The sequence below is a fragment of the Carcharhinus amblyrhynchos genome, chromosome 14, assembly GCF_965287045.1.
Source record: "Carcharhinus amblyrhynchos chromosome 14, sCarAmb.v2.hapA, whole genome shotgun sequence".
NCBI classification, from domain to species: Eukaryota; Metazoa; Chordata; class Chondrichthyes; order Carcharhiniformes; family Carcharhinidae; genus Carcharhinus; species Carcharhinus amblyrhynchos.
The window spans coordinates 31,978,405-31,997,847 of record NC_137337.1 but is presented as its reverse complement, the minus strand read 5'-3'; the positions used below and the strand labels follow the sequence as shown (position 1 = coordinate 31,997,847).

Sequence of the window (19,443 nt, the reverse complement as noted above, 5' to 3'; positions counted from 1 at the left end):
CCTTAGTACTTATTTATCAAAATTTACTGGACTCCGGGGAAGTGCCAGAAGATTGGAAAACAGCTAATGTTACGCCACTGTTTAAAAAAAGGCAGGGAATTATAGGACGGTTAGTTTAATGTCTGTAGTTGGAAAAATGCTAGAATCCGTCATCAAAGAAGAAATAGCAAGGCACCTAGAAAAGAATGGTTTGATCAAGCAGACGCAGCAGCACGGATTCATTAACAAGAAGTCGTGTCTGATGAATTTATTGGATTTCTATGAGGATGTGACTAGTGCGGTAGACAGAGGGGAACCGGTGGATGTGGTGTTTTTAGATTTCCAAAAGGTGTTTGATAAGGTGCCTCACAAAAGGTTGCTACAGAAGGTTAGGGTGCACAGAGTTGAGGGTAAGGTGTTAGCATGGATAGAGGATTGGCTATCTAATAGGAAGCAAAGAGTTGGCATCAATGGGTGCTATTCTGGTTGGCAGTTGGTGACTAATGGAGTGTTGCAGGGATCGGTGTTGGGGCCTCAACTGTTTGCCATTTATATAGATGATCTAGAGGAGGGGGCTGAGTGTAGGGTGACAAAATTTGCTGATGACACAAAGATGAGTGGAAAAGCAAATTGCGTGGAGGGTGTGGAAAGTTTGCAGAGAGATCTGGATAGGCTGAGCGAGTAGGCGAGGACCTGGCAGATGGAGTATAATGTTAGCAAGTGTGAGGTTATCCACTTTGGCAGAAATAATAGTGGGTGGGATTATTATTTAAAAGGCGAAAAGCTGCAGCATGCTGCAGTGCAGAGGGACCTGGGGGTCCTTGTGCATGAGTTGCAAAATCCCAGTCTGCAGGTGTAGCAGGTGATCAAGAAGGCGAATGGAATGTTGGCCTTTATAGTGAGGGGGATAGAATATAAAAGTAGGGAGGTCTTGCTGCAACTATACAGGGTACTGGTGAGGCCGCAGCTGGAGTACGGTGTGCAGTTTTGGTCACCGCACTTGCGGAAGGATATATTGGCCTTGGAAGGAATGCAGAGGTTCACAAGGCTGATACTGGAAATGAGGGGCTTGGCCTATGAAGAGAGACTAAATAGACTGTTGGAGTTTAGAAGGATAAGGGGCAATCTTATAGAGACGTATAAGATAATGAAGGGGATGGATAGGGTAGAGGTAGAGAGATTCTTCCCACTTCGAAAGGGTAGCAGGACTAGAGGGCACAGCCTCAAGTGGGGTGGGGTGGGGTGGGGTGGGGGGGGGGGGGGGGTGTTGCAGTTTAGATCAGAGTTGAGGAGGAACTTCTTCACTCAAAGGGTGGTGAATCTCTGCCTGTTGAAGTGGTGGAGGCTACCTCACTAAATACACTTAAGTCACGGGTAGATAGGTTTCTAATAGACAGGGGAATTAAGGGTTATGGGGAGAAAGCAGGAAAGTGGAACTGATCTATTGAATGGCAGGGCAGGCTTGAAGGGCTAGATGCCTACTCCTGCTCCTATTTCTTATGTTCTTAAAATGGGTGGCTGGGATCTGGAACACATTACCTAATAGAGTGGTGGATACAGATTCAATGGTAGCCTTCAAAATTGAATTGGATAGAATCGCAGGAATGGGGAAAGAATGGGGGTGTGATTAACTGGACAGCTCATCAAGAGAATTGGTGAGCTGAACAACTTCCATTTCTGCTGTGCTGTTCTACATAGTGTTTGTTGTAATATAGGTTTCGTAATACTACATCAAGTTCCCCATCTATGGCCCAATCAATGTTTTGTATGAATTCATCAAGGCTCTTTTAATACGTGAAGAGCAAGAGCAAATTAAAATGTTACTTCCCTTTTCAGTTTACTTTCAGAAAATTATGCATTTAAACTCTACATTTGCCATTCATCCATCAGTGATTTCCTTTTAAGTGCCTGCTTCCAGTTCTCATTTGTCTTAAAATATATCACCTCACTTTTGTTACTACCAGCAGCAGGGATTAATTTAAACAGCATTAATTTCTCCTCTCACCACACAACCAGAAATGTTTTTTTGATTTGTTTCCCTTTGTGTGTGCTGGCATATTTACCGACCAATTAGTCCAATTTCTATTTGTAACCCTGCATCAAACTCTAAACATGATGAACTTGGAGGGTTAGTTTATTTGCACACACTCAAATATGGGAGGTGGTCAGCAGACTGAAAACCATTGTTGTATAATTCACTTTTTCAGTGACTGATTTCACATGATTAGTGACAAGCAGAAATGAATCAATCTTGTAGAAGCAGTATAAATGGGCCAGGTGTCCAAACTGGGCCAGAGCTCTTTTTCTGAGAGACTGTCGGTAGGATGGTAAACAGCAGACTGAGTTTTCAATTCCACAAGGCAATATTATTGGTTCCACAGCCAGAGACTTGGGTCACTGTCTATGTGGAGTTTGCATGTTCGCCCTGTGTCTGCACAGGTTTCCTCCAGGTGCTCCAGTTTCCTCCCACAGTCTGAAAAGTGTGTTGATTCGATGCATTGACCCAAACAGGCGACCAGGGGAATTTCACAGTAACTTCATTGCATCAAAGTCTTACTTGTGACTAATAAATAAACTTTAGGTCCAGATGACACGACTTCCATCTTGTCACGGTGTCTTTGAGAAATTGTGTGTAGCACATGTCTGTGTCCCTGAGATTGGTAAACGTCTCAACCATTTGTCCCAGATGAGTAGACTCTGGTTGGTCGTACTGGGTTATGAAATGCAAATTGCCTTTAAATAGCTCTTTGAATTTAGTATATTTAACTCTATCCCCACCCCAAAGATCTTCACAGATAATGAGGTGCACGTTTTTCTGATACTAGGTAACAGACAGCCATAGATCTTTTAGCATGGCCAAAATGTGTGTCCAGTTTTTAATATTTTAGAAATATCCGTGATACCTATATACAAGTTTTATAAAAATATATTCTGAGGTCATGTTCCCCTTGTACTCTGACCCGATAATATTAAACATGTCTTTTCATTTTACTAACCTGCATCTTCCTGAAGTCCTTTATAGCACTGAGTGTTTTGTTAGTGATTTTTAAAAATACATAACAGGCGTTTTCCTCCAAGCTGTTGTTTCTAGTTCAATTTGACTTTGGAAATACAAATTCTTAAACCCAAGAAATCACTAGCATCTGCCATTTTTACATTTTGATTAGTTATCACTTATGGAAATGTTTTAATATAAACTCAGCTCACAGGTTGTAATTATGTTTTTATTATGCTGTTCTGTTCACACTATTATCTTATTTCTCTAAATAGGACACTGATACCCAAACTAATACACAAACCATCTGGAAGGTTGCATGTACAAACCATCTGGAAATTTGCACGTATATCACTATTCTTTTTATTTATCAGAAGTGCGAACAGCTCTCAGATCTGTATAAAAAGTAGACAATGCACATAGGATTGCTTAAATGGGCTTCTGTTGTCACAAGTAATGAAGATAAAGCAAGTTAGTGAACTGTTCGTCTTCAGCATAAAAACTGGCAAACAGAAGATGCTTAAAAAGGAGGAAATAACTTTTGTAGGCCAAATTAAAAATAAATTACCATTGTTCCAATAAAAGGTGCAAAAAAATGCAGGTGACATTTTTTTAAAAACTGAATTGGATGCAAGGGAAATTTAAAAAAAAACACAAGTAATAATATGGTTTAAATAGATGGCATCTAAAGTCTGAAGGCTGAATACAGATAAAGGTAGAACATGTGGAAAATTACAGATGCACCCAGTAGAATAGCCAGGTTCTAATACATAACTGAATATTAAAATAAAATGACTTACCATCTGGCATTTTGCTTTCAGCAAGCTTATGCAAACAGTTATGAAGTTTTAAAAATTATTTATTTCTTACTAGTTATTTCACAAAATGTAAATTTCTTATGTTTTGAACATAAATATTGTAAAATAGGTCAAATATACCCAACATATCAATGCATAACTCTTCAGTCCTAAGAAAAATCATGACAATAATACAGTATATTCATATCTCAACTACATCCTTGCTTACTGGTAGCACTTTGAACTTTTCCAGGCAAGTTAAATATCACATGCAATGTCATGGCTACACAGACCATTCCTAGTGAAAGTGCAATACACAACATCTGTTAACTGGATCCAAACTCATCAACTAGGCTTATTAAACAATCTCTCCTGACAAAAAAAAATCACTACCTGCAGAAACCACTGTCCCCAAACAGGTCTTCTATTAAGATTACAATAGTTATGTTAAATTCAATTTTACTATATTAACTTAAGGTGGTACTAATTTAATTTCTGGATAGAGGCTGCAATAAATGAGTGTAAATCACAGCTTTTAATATATGTATGTAGCCATAACTGGTTTTAATTTTAGTAGCCTTAACCAACATCTATTCTACATTTCTCTGCTATATTGCACAGAATCTAGTAACTAATGTAGTCAGAATTCAACTTGTGACACCTTTTAACAGTTGTTGCAGTCTTATATATAAAAATTCACAAGTGCTTGTAGAACCACATGTAAACCTTTTAACGGCATTGAGAATCTACATATCTATTGACTACTGTGGCTAGTTCTTTTAAAACTCATTATTTAAATCTTAAATTGCAATCCTACATTTTAATAACATTTTTAATATGTGCAAATACATTTTCTGTTAATACACAAATATAAAAGTAAAAATGGACAAAACACACCATAAAACCACTTTGTAAGTGGACTAGTAGTACTCCAGGTACTGCTCAAATAGAACACAAAAATGATTACACAAGACAGGCTAAGTATGTACAGAAGTGCAAGATAATGAGGCCATGATGTATGAAGTTATTTCTAAAGACCCTTGCAAATTTAAGAATGTTTATCATTTCCTGCAGTCTCACTGACCACCACTGAATTTACATGCCTGTACATACATCAGTAATTTCAAATATGTATCATGTTTTGTTCATTTAATAGCATGCCATTTTAACTAAGAACTACATACGGTCCAGTTTTATTCAATTATATGCTATTTATTTTCTTTGTCCACGTAGCATTCAAGCACAATTGTTCTGCAATTCTCAATCTGAATCTTATTTACTAACCAGAATGCTAAGTTTGGTATGCATTGTCATTCAATTATTGGTTTTGTAACGTTCGTATGTCAGACAACTGATTGAGGTATTATAAAAAGCAATTTTGTAATAAAAGTGACCTCCACACACATTAGCAGCATTGTTTCTATTTGATTCTAGGGATTAGATAGTGCAAGTTCATAGTATAGTCAACCATGTATTATTGGAGAATGGTGAGGTCATACAAGTACCTCAAATAATTCTCTTTTGGATAATAGTTTATGATCAGTTAACCTCACTAATACAATATCAGATAAATGGGCTACTCAATTATGTAATGACAAATATTTGGACATCTGGCAGTAAGCCACATGAGATGCCAAAAGGTAAAGTGGCCTTTATTGAATATTGCTAATAAAAGTGGTTTACATAAGACCCTATTTTAAAATAAGCAAAGATAAACTTAGCTCTACAATCAGCTCAATCCAAAATAGCTCTCAAAGTAGTTTCTACCCACATATCTAAAACCAGTTCAGCTGTGGCAATTTTTATTTTGTTCTTTAAAGCAAATTTTCCTTGATGCTAATGGCATTGTAGTTAACTCACATATTGTATCAATGAAATATAAAGAATTCACAATATAGGAAGAGACAGTGTGTTCTGATACAATATTGGAAGCTTACTGAAAGTCATTTGTACAGGGTAATATTCCAAGAACTCAATTCTGAAAAGTAGTGCTAAGAAATTGTAGCAATGATGATCTCTTGCTTCTTCCACATGGAGGGTCTAGTTTATTCTAATTTTTGATCCACAGTGCGTCAGGTTATTATGGCTGACACTCAGATTTCTGGATTCTGTCAGACAATTATTTCGTTCCTGCAGTTGGCAAAAAGGAATAATCCACAAGTAAGTTTTTGTATAACATTATAACTGGTTTATTGTAGTTTTATTTTGTTTATTAAAGATTAAATTAAGTATTTTCAAATACTTAAAACTGATGTTATGGAAGAACATTGTGTAACATGAAACCAATCTTAAAAGCATTTGTAAGGGTTTTCCTACAATATGCTTGTGTTTTTTTGCCAGTTTTAACAACATAAAATTAAATAATGAGTTAGAATTTTAATCATAACTGCACACAATTAATTCCCCTATTTTCAATTTTTGAAATGGCTGTAATGCAAAATATACTATAAAGTGCAACCATAGTTGTAAAGCTAATAAACAACGACAGAGCAAACACAGATGTTTATGATTAAAGCTGTAAAATAAAAAATACACAAACACTTCACCATAGGGATACTAATAATTACACAAAACTTTATCTAAGCACCTAGTGTAACCTAACAATACTAATTGCTTAGTGACCTGTGGAATATCTTATATAGCAAATCAAATGTTGCAAAAAACTTGCGACCACATTAACTAACAACTTCTTATATCTTTACTTTTTAAAAAGCATGTGCTAATTGCATCTAGAATAGGGCAAGTGGGGAGAAATGGAGTAAAAATCTGGCTTGAAGAAGCTAACCAACTGAACCATACTTTAACTGTTCCAATCTAACTATATTGCCCCAGGTGATGGATAATTTCAATCCTGCTTTGTTGTCCCAACATTGGAGCCTTAAGTTACCTGCCAAAGCAAAAAAACTATTGATCCTAATGCAACTTTTTGAAATTACATGAGAATAAAGTAACAAGCTTGTTTTGTTGTTTCATATTTCTCAAATAGATTCATACTTTACTGCATGTAAATTAAACCTTTTCTTCAGGCATTATTCATTCAGGAGGTGATAGTGGATGCCTTGGTGGTTATTTTCCAAACGTCGCTGGATTCCAGGGAAGTGCCAGAAGATTGGAAAACAGCTAATGTTACACCGTTGTTTAAGAAGGGTGGCAGGCAAAAGGTAGGGAATTATCAGCCGGTTAGTTTAACGTCTGTTGTAGGTAAAATGTTAGAATCCGTCATCAAGGAGGAAATAGCGAGGCATCTTGAGGGGAATTGCTTGATAGAGCAAACGCAGCACGGTTTCGTTAAGGGGAAGTCGTGTCTGACAAATTTATTGGCGTTCTATGAGGATGTGTCTAGGGCGGTGGATAGAGGAGAGCCGGTGGATGTGGTCTTTCTTGATTTTCAGAAGGCGTTTGACAAGGTACCTCACAAGAGGTTATTGCAGAAGGTCAGGGGGCATGGAGTTGGGAGTAGGGTGTTAGCGTGGATAGAGGATTGGTTGTCAAATAGGAGGCAGAGAGTGGGGGTTAATGGGTGCTATTCGGATTGGCAGTTGGTGGCTAGTGGAGTGCCCCAGGGGTCGGTGCTGGGGTCTCAGCTATTTACCATTTATATAGATGATCTGGAGGAGGGAACCGAGTGTATGGTGTCGAAATTTGCTGATGACACCAAGATTGGTGGAACGGCAAATTGCGCGGAGGGTGTGGAGAGTCTGCAGAAGGATCTAGATAGGCTGGGCGAATGGGCCAGGAACTGGCAAATGGAATTTAATGTTGGCAAGTGCGAGGTGGTCCACTTTGGTAGGAATAATGGTAGGAAGGACTATTACTTACGTGGCGAAAAACTGCAGCAGGTGACGGTGCAGAGGGACCTCGGGGTCCTTGTGCATGAGTCGCAAAAACCCAGCCTGCAGGTGCAGCAGGTGGTCAGGAAGGCGAATGGGATGCTGGCCTTCATAGCGAGGGGGATTGAATATAAAAGTAGGGAGGTCTTGCTGCGGCTGTATAGGGCATTGGTGAGGCCGCAGCTGGAGTACTGTGTGCAGTTTTGGTCGCCGCACTTACGCAAGGATATTTTGGCCTTGGAGGGAGTGCAGAGGAGGTTTACTAGGCTGATACCAGAGTTGAGGGGGTTGAGCTATGAGGAGAGGCTGAATAAACTGGGCTTGTACTCGTTAGAGTTTAGAAGAATGAGGGGAGATCTCATTGAGACATATAAGATGATGAATGGGATGGATAGGATAGAGGTGGAGAGACTCTTCCCGCTCAGAAAGGACAGTAGGACAAGGGGGCACAGCCTCAAGATAAAGGGGGGGGGGGGTTTTAGAACAGAGTTGAGGAGGAACTTCTTCACTCAAAGGGTGGTGAATCTCTGGAATTCTCTGCCCGTTGAAGTGGTGGAGGCTGCCTCGCTAAATATTTTTAAGACGAGGTTGATGGGTTTTTGATAAGCGAGGGGATTAAGGGTTATGGGGAAAGGGCAGGAATGTGGAACTGAGCCACGACAGATCAGCCATGATCTTACTGAATGGCGGGGCAGGCTCGAAGGGCTAGATGGCCTACTCCTGCTCCTGTTATGTTCTTATGTTTTTATTATCAGCAAAGTACTAATCATTAATAATGTGAAAAAACACAAATCAAGCATATATCAGACCAAAATGTTCACCATTTGTATTTGTGGGAATTTAATGGTGCATTAAACTTACTGGAAGCACATTAACAGTATTCTAAAAAATTAGAATCAGAGGTTTATAGCATGGAAACAGGCCCTTTGGCCCAACTTGTCCATGTCGCCTTTTTTTAAACCTCTAAGCTAGTTCCAATTGCCTGCATTTGGCCCATATCCCTCTATATGGATCTTACCCATGTAATTGTCTAAACACTTTTTAAAAGACAAAACTATACCTGCTTCTACTACTACTTCTGGCAGCTTGTTCCAGATACTCACCACCCTCTGAAAAAATTGCCCCTCTGCATCCTTTTGTATCTTTCCCCTCTCATCTTAAACTTATGCCCTCTAGTTTTAGACTCCCCTACCTTTGGGAAAAGGTATTGACTATCTAGCCGATCTATGCCCCTCATTATTTTATATCCTTCAAAGATCACCCCTCAGCCTCTTACGCTCCAGAGGGAAAAAAGTCCCAGTCTATCCAGCCTCTCCTTATAACTCAAATCATCAAGTACTGGTAGCATTTTCTAAATCTCTTCTGAGCTCTTTCTAGTTTAGTAATATCCTTTTCTTAATAGGGTGACCAGAAGTCATTTAAAAAGGTTCATGATTTACTTGCATAGTAAACGTCCATGATTTGAGCTTTCAGGTGAAGAGATATCAACCAGACCATGTGGGGTATCTGAATTTTCTCAACTGTTCATAATAATTCAGTTCCCTTATCCAACCACATTCAATAGCCTTTCCATTCCAGTTAATCACCATTAATAATAGTAAAATCTAATGCTGTTTTACTTAAAAAAAATACAAATTGGACGAGGAAATACTACAGAAAATTACTTCTAATGGTTTCAATTTTAAAAAGACAACTTTTGAAATACTAGTCTATTCCTTGGCACAATCACATTGCAGAACTTTTCTTCTCAAATCATTTCTACTTTTTTTTAACCTAAAAAAAAACAACTGTATATTGTTACGCTTGAGCGATCCAAACACCATACTTGAATCACATATTTAAGAGTGCTGAAACGTCTTGTATATTCAGATATTTTGCACATCAGGTTTGACAATGTTACAGATGTGTAGCTGTTACATTACCAAACTAATAGTCCATAGGCTTGGACTATAACCCAAAAAGGAATTCAAATTCTATCATTGCAATTTGAGAATTTGAACTGAGTTTATAAATATGGAAATAAAAGAGGCAGTGTCAACATAAATCAACTGATAAAGTTTCCTCTCCTAAAAAAAGATCTTGCCTATCATTCTTATCCTGGTCAAACATGACTCCAATCATATACCAATGCAGCTGATTCAATGTCTTAACAAGCAAGTCAGCTATGTAAGAGAATTTTTAAGACTCACAGCCACTTTTTCAGGTCAACTGGGGATGTACAATATCAGCTGACTTTGCCAGCTATGCTAATATTCAAAGAATCAAAGAGTCACAAATGTGAAATTCTGAATTATGCACTGTTCTTTAGGCTTGGAATTGAAAGATCTTTTTACCTTAAATTTGAAAAAATACTTTTAAAATAAACATTCTATTACAATTAAAAACTCAATTTTCCTAATAAGCAAAGCATTTTTAACAAATTAGAGATAGCAAAAATTATCTTGAATTAGGTAGATAAATGATACAGTTTAGACAAAGCCCTACATCCAAATATAACAACTTACCAGAGTCTGAAGTATAGTTTACCTCACCCTCTATTTTCTGCAACAGTTCTGTCATTTTGATAAAACTTTTCAATGCAAGTTTAGCATTTTAGAAGTAACTTTTACACAATGTGGCATACGAATTACTAGTTAATAAAACATGGTACAGCTGATTTCAGCTGTGGCAACAACTGGGCACCATAGTTTTCCTGAGCTCGGCTACGTAGAAAATAAAACAAGTCCCAGCCGGATTGCCATCCACAGAATCAAAGAATTTTATACTTCTTCGCACAATCCACTAAATCCCACCCTAGTCTCCATCCCAAACACTTAATTCCTCAAGGCTCCTTCAATAGCACTTTCACCACCTTGAAGGACAAGGGTAGCAGATGCATGAGAACACCATTATCTGCAAGTTCCCCTCCAAGCCACATAATATCCTGACTTGAAACTATTGCTGTACCTTTAATTTCACCGGGTCAAAATCTTGGAACTCCCTTCCTAACAGCACCTTGGTTGCACATACAGTCTACAGTGGTTCGAGACTGCTCACCACTGTCTTCTCAAGGGTAATTAGGGATAAGCAATAAATGGTGGCCTAGCCAGAGATGCCCACAATCTGTGAATGAATAATATAAACAGTATTTCTCAATGTTTATTCACTTCCTTTATAAAAGCAATTAAGAATTCTGCTTTTATTAAAAATTTTGATAAAGTATTCCACATTTTAATAACCTGACCATGCAAACTCCTGCCCACTCCCTTTTTATTATTCATACATGGGATGTGCAAACGTGGGCCTTACTGATAAGGCCAGCATTCATCACCCATCCCCAACTATCTTTGAAGGTGGTGCTGAACCACCTACATCAACTATAAGATGTGGATACATTCACTATGCTGCTAGGCAAGGGTTCCAAGATTTGAATTGGCTACAATTCAAAGTCAAGGTGGTGTGTGACGGCAACATACTTGTTGTTGTTCCCATGTCACTGCAGTTTATGTCCTTCTAAAGAGTAGAGATCATGAGCGTGAGAGGTGCTGTCAAAGAAGCTTCTGAGTTGCTGCACTGCATCTTATTGGTGATGCATACTATGTGCCAGTGGTGGAAGGAGTGAATGTTGAAGGTGGTGGACTGGGCATCAACATTTGTCCTGGATAGTGTTCAGCTTCTTGAGTGCTACTTTAAGCTGCTTTCATCCAGGCTAGTGGAGAGTATTCAATCACACTACTTGATTTGTGTCTTGTAAGTGGTGGAAAGACATTAACTCAAGATGAGTTACTCACTGCTGAATACCCAGTCTCTTACCTGTTCCTGTAGCCACAGTATTCACGTGACTGGTCAAGTTGAGGATGAATTCATGATCTATGAGTATCAGCTGATGTGACATCCTTGGCTCAGTGGTAGCTTTCCTGAGTTAGCAGGTTGTGGGTTGAAGCCCCATTGCAATGACTTGAACACAATCAGAAGCCTGGAAGTACTACATTCAGAGATCCCACTGTTCGCACAAGATGTTAAATTCACCAACCAGTGAAAATAGTTTTCCCCTATTTAACTTTACATTTTTGAGTACCACTATTAATTTACTTTATTTTTTTTTAAAGAAGTCCCTGTAATGGTGGTAGTGTAAAACATTATACTCTGATTTAAATGGATTAAATGCATATTTTAAAATGTAGAACTTTCTGTCCACTGCCTTTTAGCAGTTTCTGTATTTACACCTGCAAATCTTCCTGCTGCTCAACAGTTCCTAGCTTCTCACAATTTCACCTTTTTTTTAGGTTCAAACACTTCCTCACATCAAGCTCCATCTGCCAGTTTTGCTCACTTACATCAACTATCAATATGTTTGCCTTTTTTAATGTGCTATTTAGCTTGGTGATATAAGGCTCCCTAATCCTTCATCCAAACCATATAAATGTGGTATTAAACTGAGGCCTCTACAAATCTCTAGGGATATCATTTATAATCCTACAGAATAGATATAGTGAATTGAGCAGTGTGTTCTGGCTAAAACTAATTACTGTATTTGTTACTTTATTATCAATTGTGTTTATTAGATGCAGCTGGAATTTAATTGTGGTTTCACTTAAGCAGACACAACAAGAAACAATTAACCAATCTTTTTCAATAAACGTGGGAAAATGCCACATTTTTGTTGAGAGTAGATTCTGCATGTTTTTGCATCAATACTGACGAGATGCACCCTTTAAAGCAGGAAGAAAAATTAGTAGACCGTTAGAAATTATTGGAGAAGTTGATGCCCAGATTAGTACATGAATAAACATACTAATACGCAAAGGTTTAAAAAGATCTGTATGTACCTCCAAATTTTCTATGGATAAAAGGAAAAGACAAAATATTCTGTTTAGTAAAAAGCATTACTTCTTAAATTACCTCACAGGTCATTTAGCAATTAGTAAAATGTAAATCTATATATAAAGCATTAATTGCAGTTATTTTATAAATTGTTAGTTTCAATAAATGTTACATAGCACAGAATGCTGAAGTCAAGATAGATGTGTTGAAAGCATTCAAGCTCTTCAATATTGTGTTAGAGATGCAAAAGTTTCAGGTAATTAAATTTCTAAATTTGGTTATCATAATAGGAATAAGTCAATAAAAAGTGTATCTTAAACTTTGTACTGATTACAGCATTCCTTACAATATGTAACAGCATTGAGAAACAAAAAGTAGGAGGGGGATATTTAGAAAAAAGTAGCAGTGTCTTATCTGAAGCCAGCAGTAATTGTAATACATGCAGCCATTTTAAAACACAGAACTTATTCTGGCAGAGAGATAAAAATCAGGGCAATAGGATTGTGAAAAAAATAGAAAGAAACAGATGTTTTCTCATGTTTTGTGGCTGCAACTAGTTGGGATCAATAAAAATGATTTTAGTAAATGACAGAAATGCGCAGTATGTCTGTTGACAGGATTCTTCAGCTCAGACACTGCCACTGATACTGACTGGTAAAAATGCATGGGGCTTACTTGAAAAGGATCTTCAGTAGCCTTGCCACTTGTGTTAAGTACATTCAAAGAGTTGGCACGCTTCATGCTGCAACAATGTCAGTGACATGCAAGGGTAAAGCAATCAGAATTACTGCAAACTAAAGCTGTGTCAAAGCACAACAGATTTTAAAGCACAGTACTTATTCTATTTTCTCCTAACACATAAAACACGTTTCACAGTAGATTTTGAAGTCACAAATACATTATGCTTCACACATGAAGGAAGAAGTCACTTGTGAATGATGCTAAACTAATTTGAGTTTAAATTGTGCATTTTTATACTCATTTATGATAAGACCAATATTTACATGAACTTTCAAAGTGGAACAGTTTCTTTGGGTCAGTGATCTGGGATGAACCTATGCAGCAATTTCTAAATTTTGTTAAAAGCATTGACTATGCTTTCTGACCAGAATGTTTTTCCTAAAACTGCTGAGTGCACAGGAATAACATTTTCTCTAGAGAGCATTATGCTGATCTGAATTTGGTAGGTTAGCTTAGTCATCGTTTTTCTTTGTTTGCTCTACTCACAAAAGTTGTGAGGAAAAGGTAAGCTAAAAAGTGTTAGAAAGATTGAAATATTGAAAACCATTATCCAAACTTGCTCTAGCAAACTAATATCCAAAGTTCCAGCTAGTCCAGTTCTGTTTATCCCCAATGCATATAGAGCTCAACAGACTTCCTTGGCACCAATCGCAAGTAAATCATACTACGATTCAGAATTTTATAATAAACTCATATCTCTCTTTATTTAGCACTGTTTATCAAAATATTTTATGCTGGGCCTTTTTCAGACCTTTACACATACCTTGGCAACAGTTTCTCGTTTCAAAGTATTTCAAGTTTTCCCTGAGACAGCAATAGAGTCAAAGCCATAGAGCATTAACATCCCATGATCTAGAAGATTGGAAAGGTGCTTCAAACAAAACAATTATTTCTTTTCTTTTGTGCATCCCAATGAAACAACTTCGATCTACTTGACACATCTTCCAGTCAAACTGAACTTCAAAAAACTTACCCAACTGAGACAAGCCAGTTTGATTGGCAGGCTACACTGGGCTTCAATCTTGTTTAAAATAAATCCTAGAATATACAAGTATTGCTAACAATACTTTCAGTGAGAGCTGAACACTAATATGAACTCAGGCTGTGAACTATTTTTTGTTGCAGTTAAGGATTTTAATTCATAAACCAAATATGTTAATCTACATATAGTCATGTAGTTTTTATAGATATACTTTAAAAATGAAACAATGACTCAGTTTCAAAAGGTTATTTTAAATACCTTGTATTTAGAAGTCAAATTCCAACTTTGTTTTAAGAATAAATGTCAGCTATTTCATATGTCAGCATTTTAAACCAATTTCTTCTATATTGACATTGTAAATCCACTTGCAACTTCCCACATCAAGAATGATTTGTTTCTAGGTTTCCTTGACTACCCATAGCCAAGTTGGTTTAAGTTTTTGCTTCTAAGGAGCAGTAATCCCTCAGCTAGTATTTCATTTAAATTGTGAACATCAGTAGCAAATAGCCCGTAGAAGAACAGATTTCAGCAATCAGCCAGAAAGGAAATATTCAATCTGCCTTCAGGAGACTTAAATACTTAAAATGAAGAGAGTAGACAGAATTTTTGAATTTGCTACATTAGGTTATGAGATTAAACGTCGATAAGTTTTTCTTTTCCAAAGGGATAGTGACCTTTGGAACAGGTAGTTACATGTACGGTGTATGCGTATTTGCTGCAAGTGTTCAAAAAGAAGCTGGATGAACAAACAACATAGCACAGGAACAGGCCCTTCAGCCCTCCAATCCTGCGCCGCTCGTGCGCCCAACTAGACCATTCGTTTGTATCCCTCTATTCCCAGTCTGTTCATGTGGCTAAGTCTTAAACGATCCCAGCATGTCCGCCTCAACCACCTTGCTTGGCAGTGTATTCCACGCCCCCACCACCCTCTGTAAAATACATCCCCCCAACATCTATGTTGAACATTGCCCCCCTCACCTTGAACTTGTGACCCCTTGTGTTCGTCACCTCCGACCTGGGAAAAAGCTTCCCGCTGTTCACCCTATCTATGCCCTTCATAATTTTATACACCTCTAATAGGTTGCCCCTCGTCCTCCGTCTTTCCAGGGAGAACCATCCCAGTTTACCCACTCTCCTCATAGCTAAGACCCTCCATACCAGGGCAACATCCTGGTAAACCTTTTCTGTACTCTCTCCAAAGCCTCCGCATCCTTGGATGCAGCTGACATCATGGAATACAAAAAGTCAGTTGATGCTGAATACTATACATGTAATCACACCTTTCTCCTGGAAATTATTTAAGATTGTCTTCAACCAGGAGAAGAATTTCTCAGAACTCTTTTTTCATCTCAACTTGACCTCATCCTTTGCTTTTTTTAAATCTGCCTCTCTTAGGAGATTACATGCTGCTGTCGTATGGGGAATATGGAAAGCTCATGTTGTTTAGCTGTAATGCGAGTGAATGCAACAGATTTGATCAAACAATAGTCGTTTCCCATCTGTCTTTTTGAATGTGCTTTCTTAAAGAATGTAATTTTGGTTACCCAGCAATACTGCTTTAAAAAAAAGCATTAAGCACTGAAGGGTGGGCAGAGATTGCATAAAACTGATCCTGTTCACCCCACTGGCTTAATGATGAAATGTTGCCAGGATGTTTGTATTTCTTACATAATCAGGATTTAATGGGCCTCATAACTAATAAATGTGGAAAGCAGTTTAGTTTAAACAAAACCTACAACAATAACATTAAACATTGGGATAAATGTTTCAATTCGTGCAAAAGCTAATTGTAGGCTACATTAGGGGTTCCACACTCATACACACAGGGCAGGGTAGGTGTGGGAAGATGCGGCGGCGCGGGCTCATTGGGCCAAAGGGCCTGTTTCCCATGCTGGGATGTTCTTTGTAATTAGGAGTGAACATTCTACATAATTTCACTTAATGGATGTATTAAATTATGATTTCTATTTGATTGTAAATGAGTTCCTTTTATTCACAGCGACCAAAAGGGTCTCAACTTTGATTTAACTTATCTATAAGGTTGGGAGAAGCAAAGAAATTAGCCATTTGTGCCGCTGATTGCTGTGCAGTAACATCAAGTATATACATTATAAAGACAAGCATGGCTGCAAAGCTCATCATAGCTGAAGAACCAACTGATATCACTGTCATTAAAAATAATGATCTGGGCAAAAAAAAGTGGAGAGTTATCCAAGTCTTTGTAATTTTACCCAGCATGAGTCATATCATAAGCAGAGGAGGAAATTGGGATAGGGCTGTATATCTTCCTAAAGGCAAGATATTTGAAATTGTTCAGTTTTCTCACAGCATTTCAACAATGGCAGTCTGAAGAGATGAGTTTTCTCAGCTTAAGTATCTTAATTTTTTTGCAGTTAAGATTATTAAAACTATTGAGGAGGTTATCCAATCACAGGAAAGAAACTGAGTATTTCACCCACCTAAATCTAATTCCGGTCATTAGTTCTCAGTAGTATAATGCCAGAAAGTGAAAGAAGCACGGTTGTAAGTAGCGTATGAACACTGAAGAGGAAAAATTAAACTAGTTTAACACTTTATGCAACTGCTATCCTCAGTGAGCGTTCCCTGCAGAAGAGGGATTATGGTTAGACCTCCCAAGCTTTATAATTTTACGAAATGCCAATTAGTGCATTCAATCATTATGAGAACAGTAAACTTGTGTGTCTCTGTCATGTATTTAACTAAATATTTATTGGATAGAACAAAAAGAAACCAGATTTCCAAACTTGAGATCAACTGGGATTACAATAGAAATTATGTAATTATTTTAATTGCTATAAATTGAGTTGAAAAATAATGATTGTGATTTGTCAGTACTCCTGTGACACAAAAACTGCCACCTTTTGAATAAAACATGTTCATAGTTCCCATGAACAGTATAGCCCCACTATAAAAACAATTACTAAGTGAGGAAAAAAAAAGCATAAAGGAGCAGGGAAAAGAATATTGCTGAAAAAACTGCTGCCACCAATCAGCAGCCCCTTTTCACGTGGTCCAAATTGTTGTTCTCTTTATATTTGGTATTTTTGCAGATCTATTCTGACGAGTGCAAGATGACGTTTTCAATAGCATATTCCTCTTTTCAGCACTATTCAACCTTATACCACCATGAGAGGTGGAGAAATGAATTAAGAAAATAAATTACACAATGCAAGGGGGGGCAATGATATATTCACTAATTCAGCCTGGTCACACAAAACAGATCTTCTCTGACCATTAATGTCTAATGCTGTATTTGCACTGTAGTATATATAATTCTGCTCTTGCTGAGTCACTACTTTGTTTTCAAATGGTTCACTTCATTCACAATGAAGATATTTTAGGAGACAGTGGATATCAGTGATATAAACAGACACTGTTTTGGTTTTTATTAGCTAGTTTTTGAATATTTTTCAGCTAAAACATGCATACATAAGCAAAGTTTAAGTGTTAATACATCCTCTTACTAAGACTAATTCGATAATTAACAGAAGTTCAAGTAATAGTTTAGTGTATTAAATATGCTAATTTACCAAATGAATATCAAGTTATCCTCCTCATAAAAATAATACAAGTTTCTTTTTAACAGAAACATAGACCATAAGCAGCAAAACATTGTGACAAACTAAACTGCTACTAAAATAGAGATGAAGATACCAGATTATTTTTCTAGGTCCAGTATGGGTTAATCTTAAAGTTAGGAAAGAAGGCAGTCAGGCTAAATGCAGCATTGTTCAGTTCAGTAGTATGTGTCCATCTAGTTGTGCCCACTTCACTAAGGCTCTTTTCTGAATGCCTCATAAGGTATTTGGATAGCTGAGGTTATTCTACGACAGAATGAAGCATTGTTGGAGGAATGCCTGTATAAATACTGGTCTAAACTATAAAAAGTGATCTAAAAGTAATTAAACTCTACAGAAAATGGCAAATTATCTCAACTCATGGAAAAGAGGCAAAAACTAAAAACACAAAATATACAAACTAAAACACAAGCAGACTGTAATTAAAAGCTTTACTTTTGAAACATTTTATTGCCTGGTTATAAAGATGCCAAACAAACTGGTCTCAATCAAAGAATGTAGCAGTCAAGCCTGTCTTCGTTTTCCACCTCAATTTAGTGAAATAAATCAAATACCTCATTAATAATTTACCGGTGAGCAAATAATTTCTGTTAATGAGTAGCATACCAGTATGCATTACTTAAATAGGAGATTACCTAACTTTTCTTTGAGGGAACACAAACCTTTCAATATCATTGAAATATAGATGTACTGAATTAAAAATACACAAGCCTGAACTTAGTCACATTTTAATCTCCAGAACTCATTATTGCTCTTTACTAATAAAGCACATTTAGGTTTTGACAGTAGCAAAGATGGAAGTAAACTGTTCAATAATTGAAAATAGTAGTTCAAGTTCTAATCTCAGATTTTAAGCTTTTTGGCACACATATTTAGGTTAGCACGACCAGTTAATTGGCCATGCTAAATTGACCCTAGTGTTAGGAGATTAGAAAGGTAAATATGTGGGGTTATGGGAATAGGGCCTGGGTGGGATTATGGTTGGTGCAGACTCAATGGCCTTTTTCTGCACTGTAGGGATTCCATGATTCTATATTTCATTACATACATCAATGCACTTGACAAATACATTTAAAATATGACATTGTGTCAAAATTTGCTTAGCAATAAAAATTTTTCTTCAATACTGGAGAGACAAGGTTATAACAGTCCGGAATCTTACTCTTGATCACTTTGCAGTTATTTTTTCTGTAATGTCTACATGTGTGAATGTTATGCAAGAAAAGGATTGGGCTCAGTCTCGAGGTATTTTATTCAATAATCTGTTGATACTCACTACCTAAAATCACACATGAACATCAGACGATTAAGATAAGGTACTAAAGGGTTGCCAAATATCCATGATCTAGACCACACACATTAATCACCACTTTCAGAGGAGAGGGAGGGAGGGAAAAGAGTTTCAAGGAAGCACTTTGATTATCACGGGCCTTTAACTTGTGCCTTTGGCAATGTAGCAAAGATTTAACAAAACTGCCCAATTATGAATTGCTTTGAGAAGTTAAGATTTAGAAAAAGGTTTGCTATGAAATTATAATACCACATTAATTGTTTGAAACTGAAGACATATTTGAAGTAGAAGTTATTTAACATAACTAGAAACCAAAAAACACATTTGGCGAACTTCAGTCATATCTGTGTTATTGAATTTTTGCCGTCTCCTCTAAGAAATTATGATTGATGATTTTGCTCAAAAGAACATTACTGTACCTCAAAC

At 37.1% G+C, this 19,443-nt stretch overlaps 1 protein-coding gene across 4 annotated transcripts in view; it reads right to left on the bottom strand.

Moving 5' to 3' along the window:
* Positions 1-3,307: 3,307 nt before the first annotated feature.
* Positions 3,308-19,443, bottom strand: part of klc1a (kinesin light chain 1a) — a 77,709-nt gene continuing 61,573 nt past the window's right edge. For 2 of the 4 annotated variants that reach the window (XM_080202581.1, XM_080202582.1), the window contains exons 15-16: positions 13,080-13,146; positions 3,308-5,901 (exon numbers count right to left, since the gene is read on the bottom strand). In XM_080202581.1, the coding sequence (XP_080058707.1) occupies positions 5,812-5,901; positions 13,080-13,146 (157 nt within the window). In that variant the 3' untranslated portion in view covers positions 3,308-5,811. Of the gene's footprint in view, positions 5,902-13,079; positions 13,147-15,111; positions 17,973-19,443 lie in introns of those variants that run through there. The other 2 variants (XM_080202584.1, XM_080202583.1) reach the window with 2 other exon arrangements.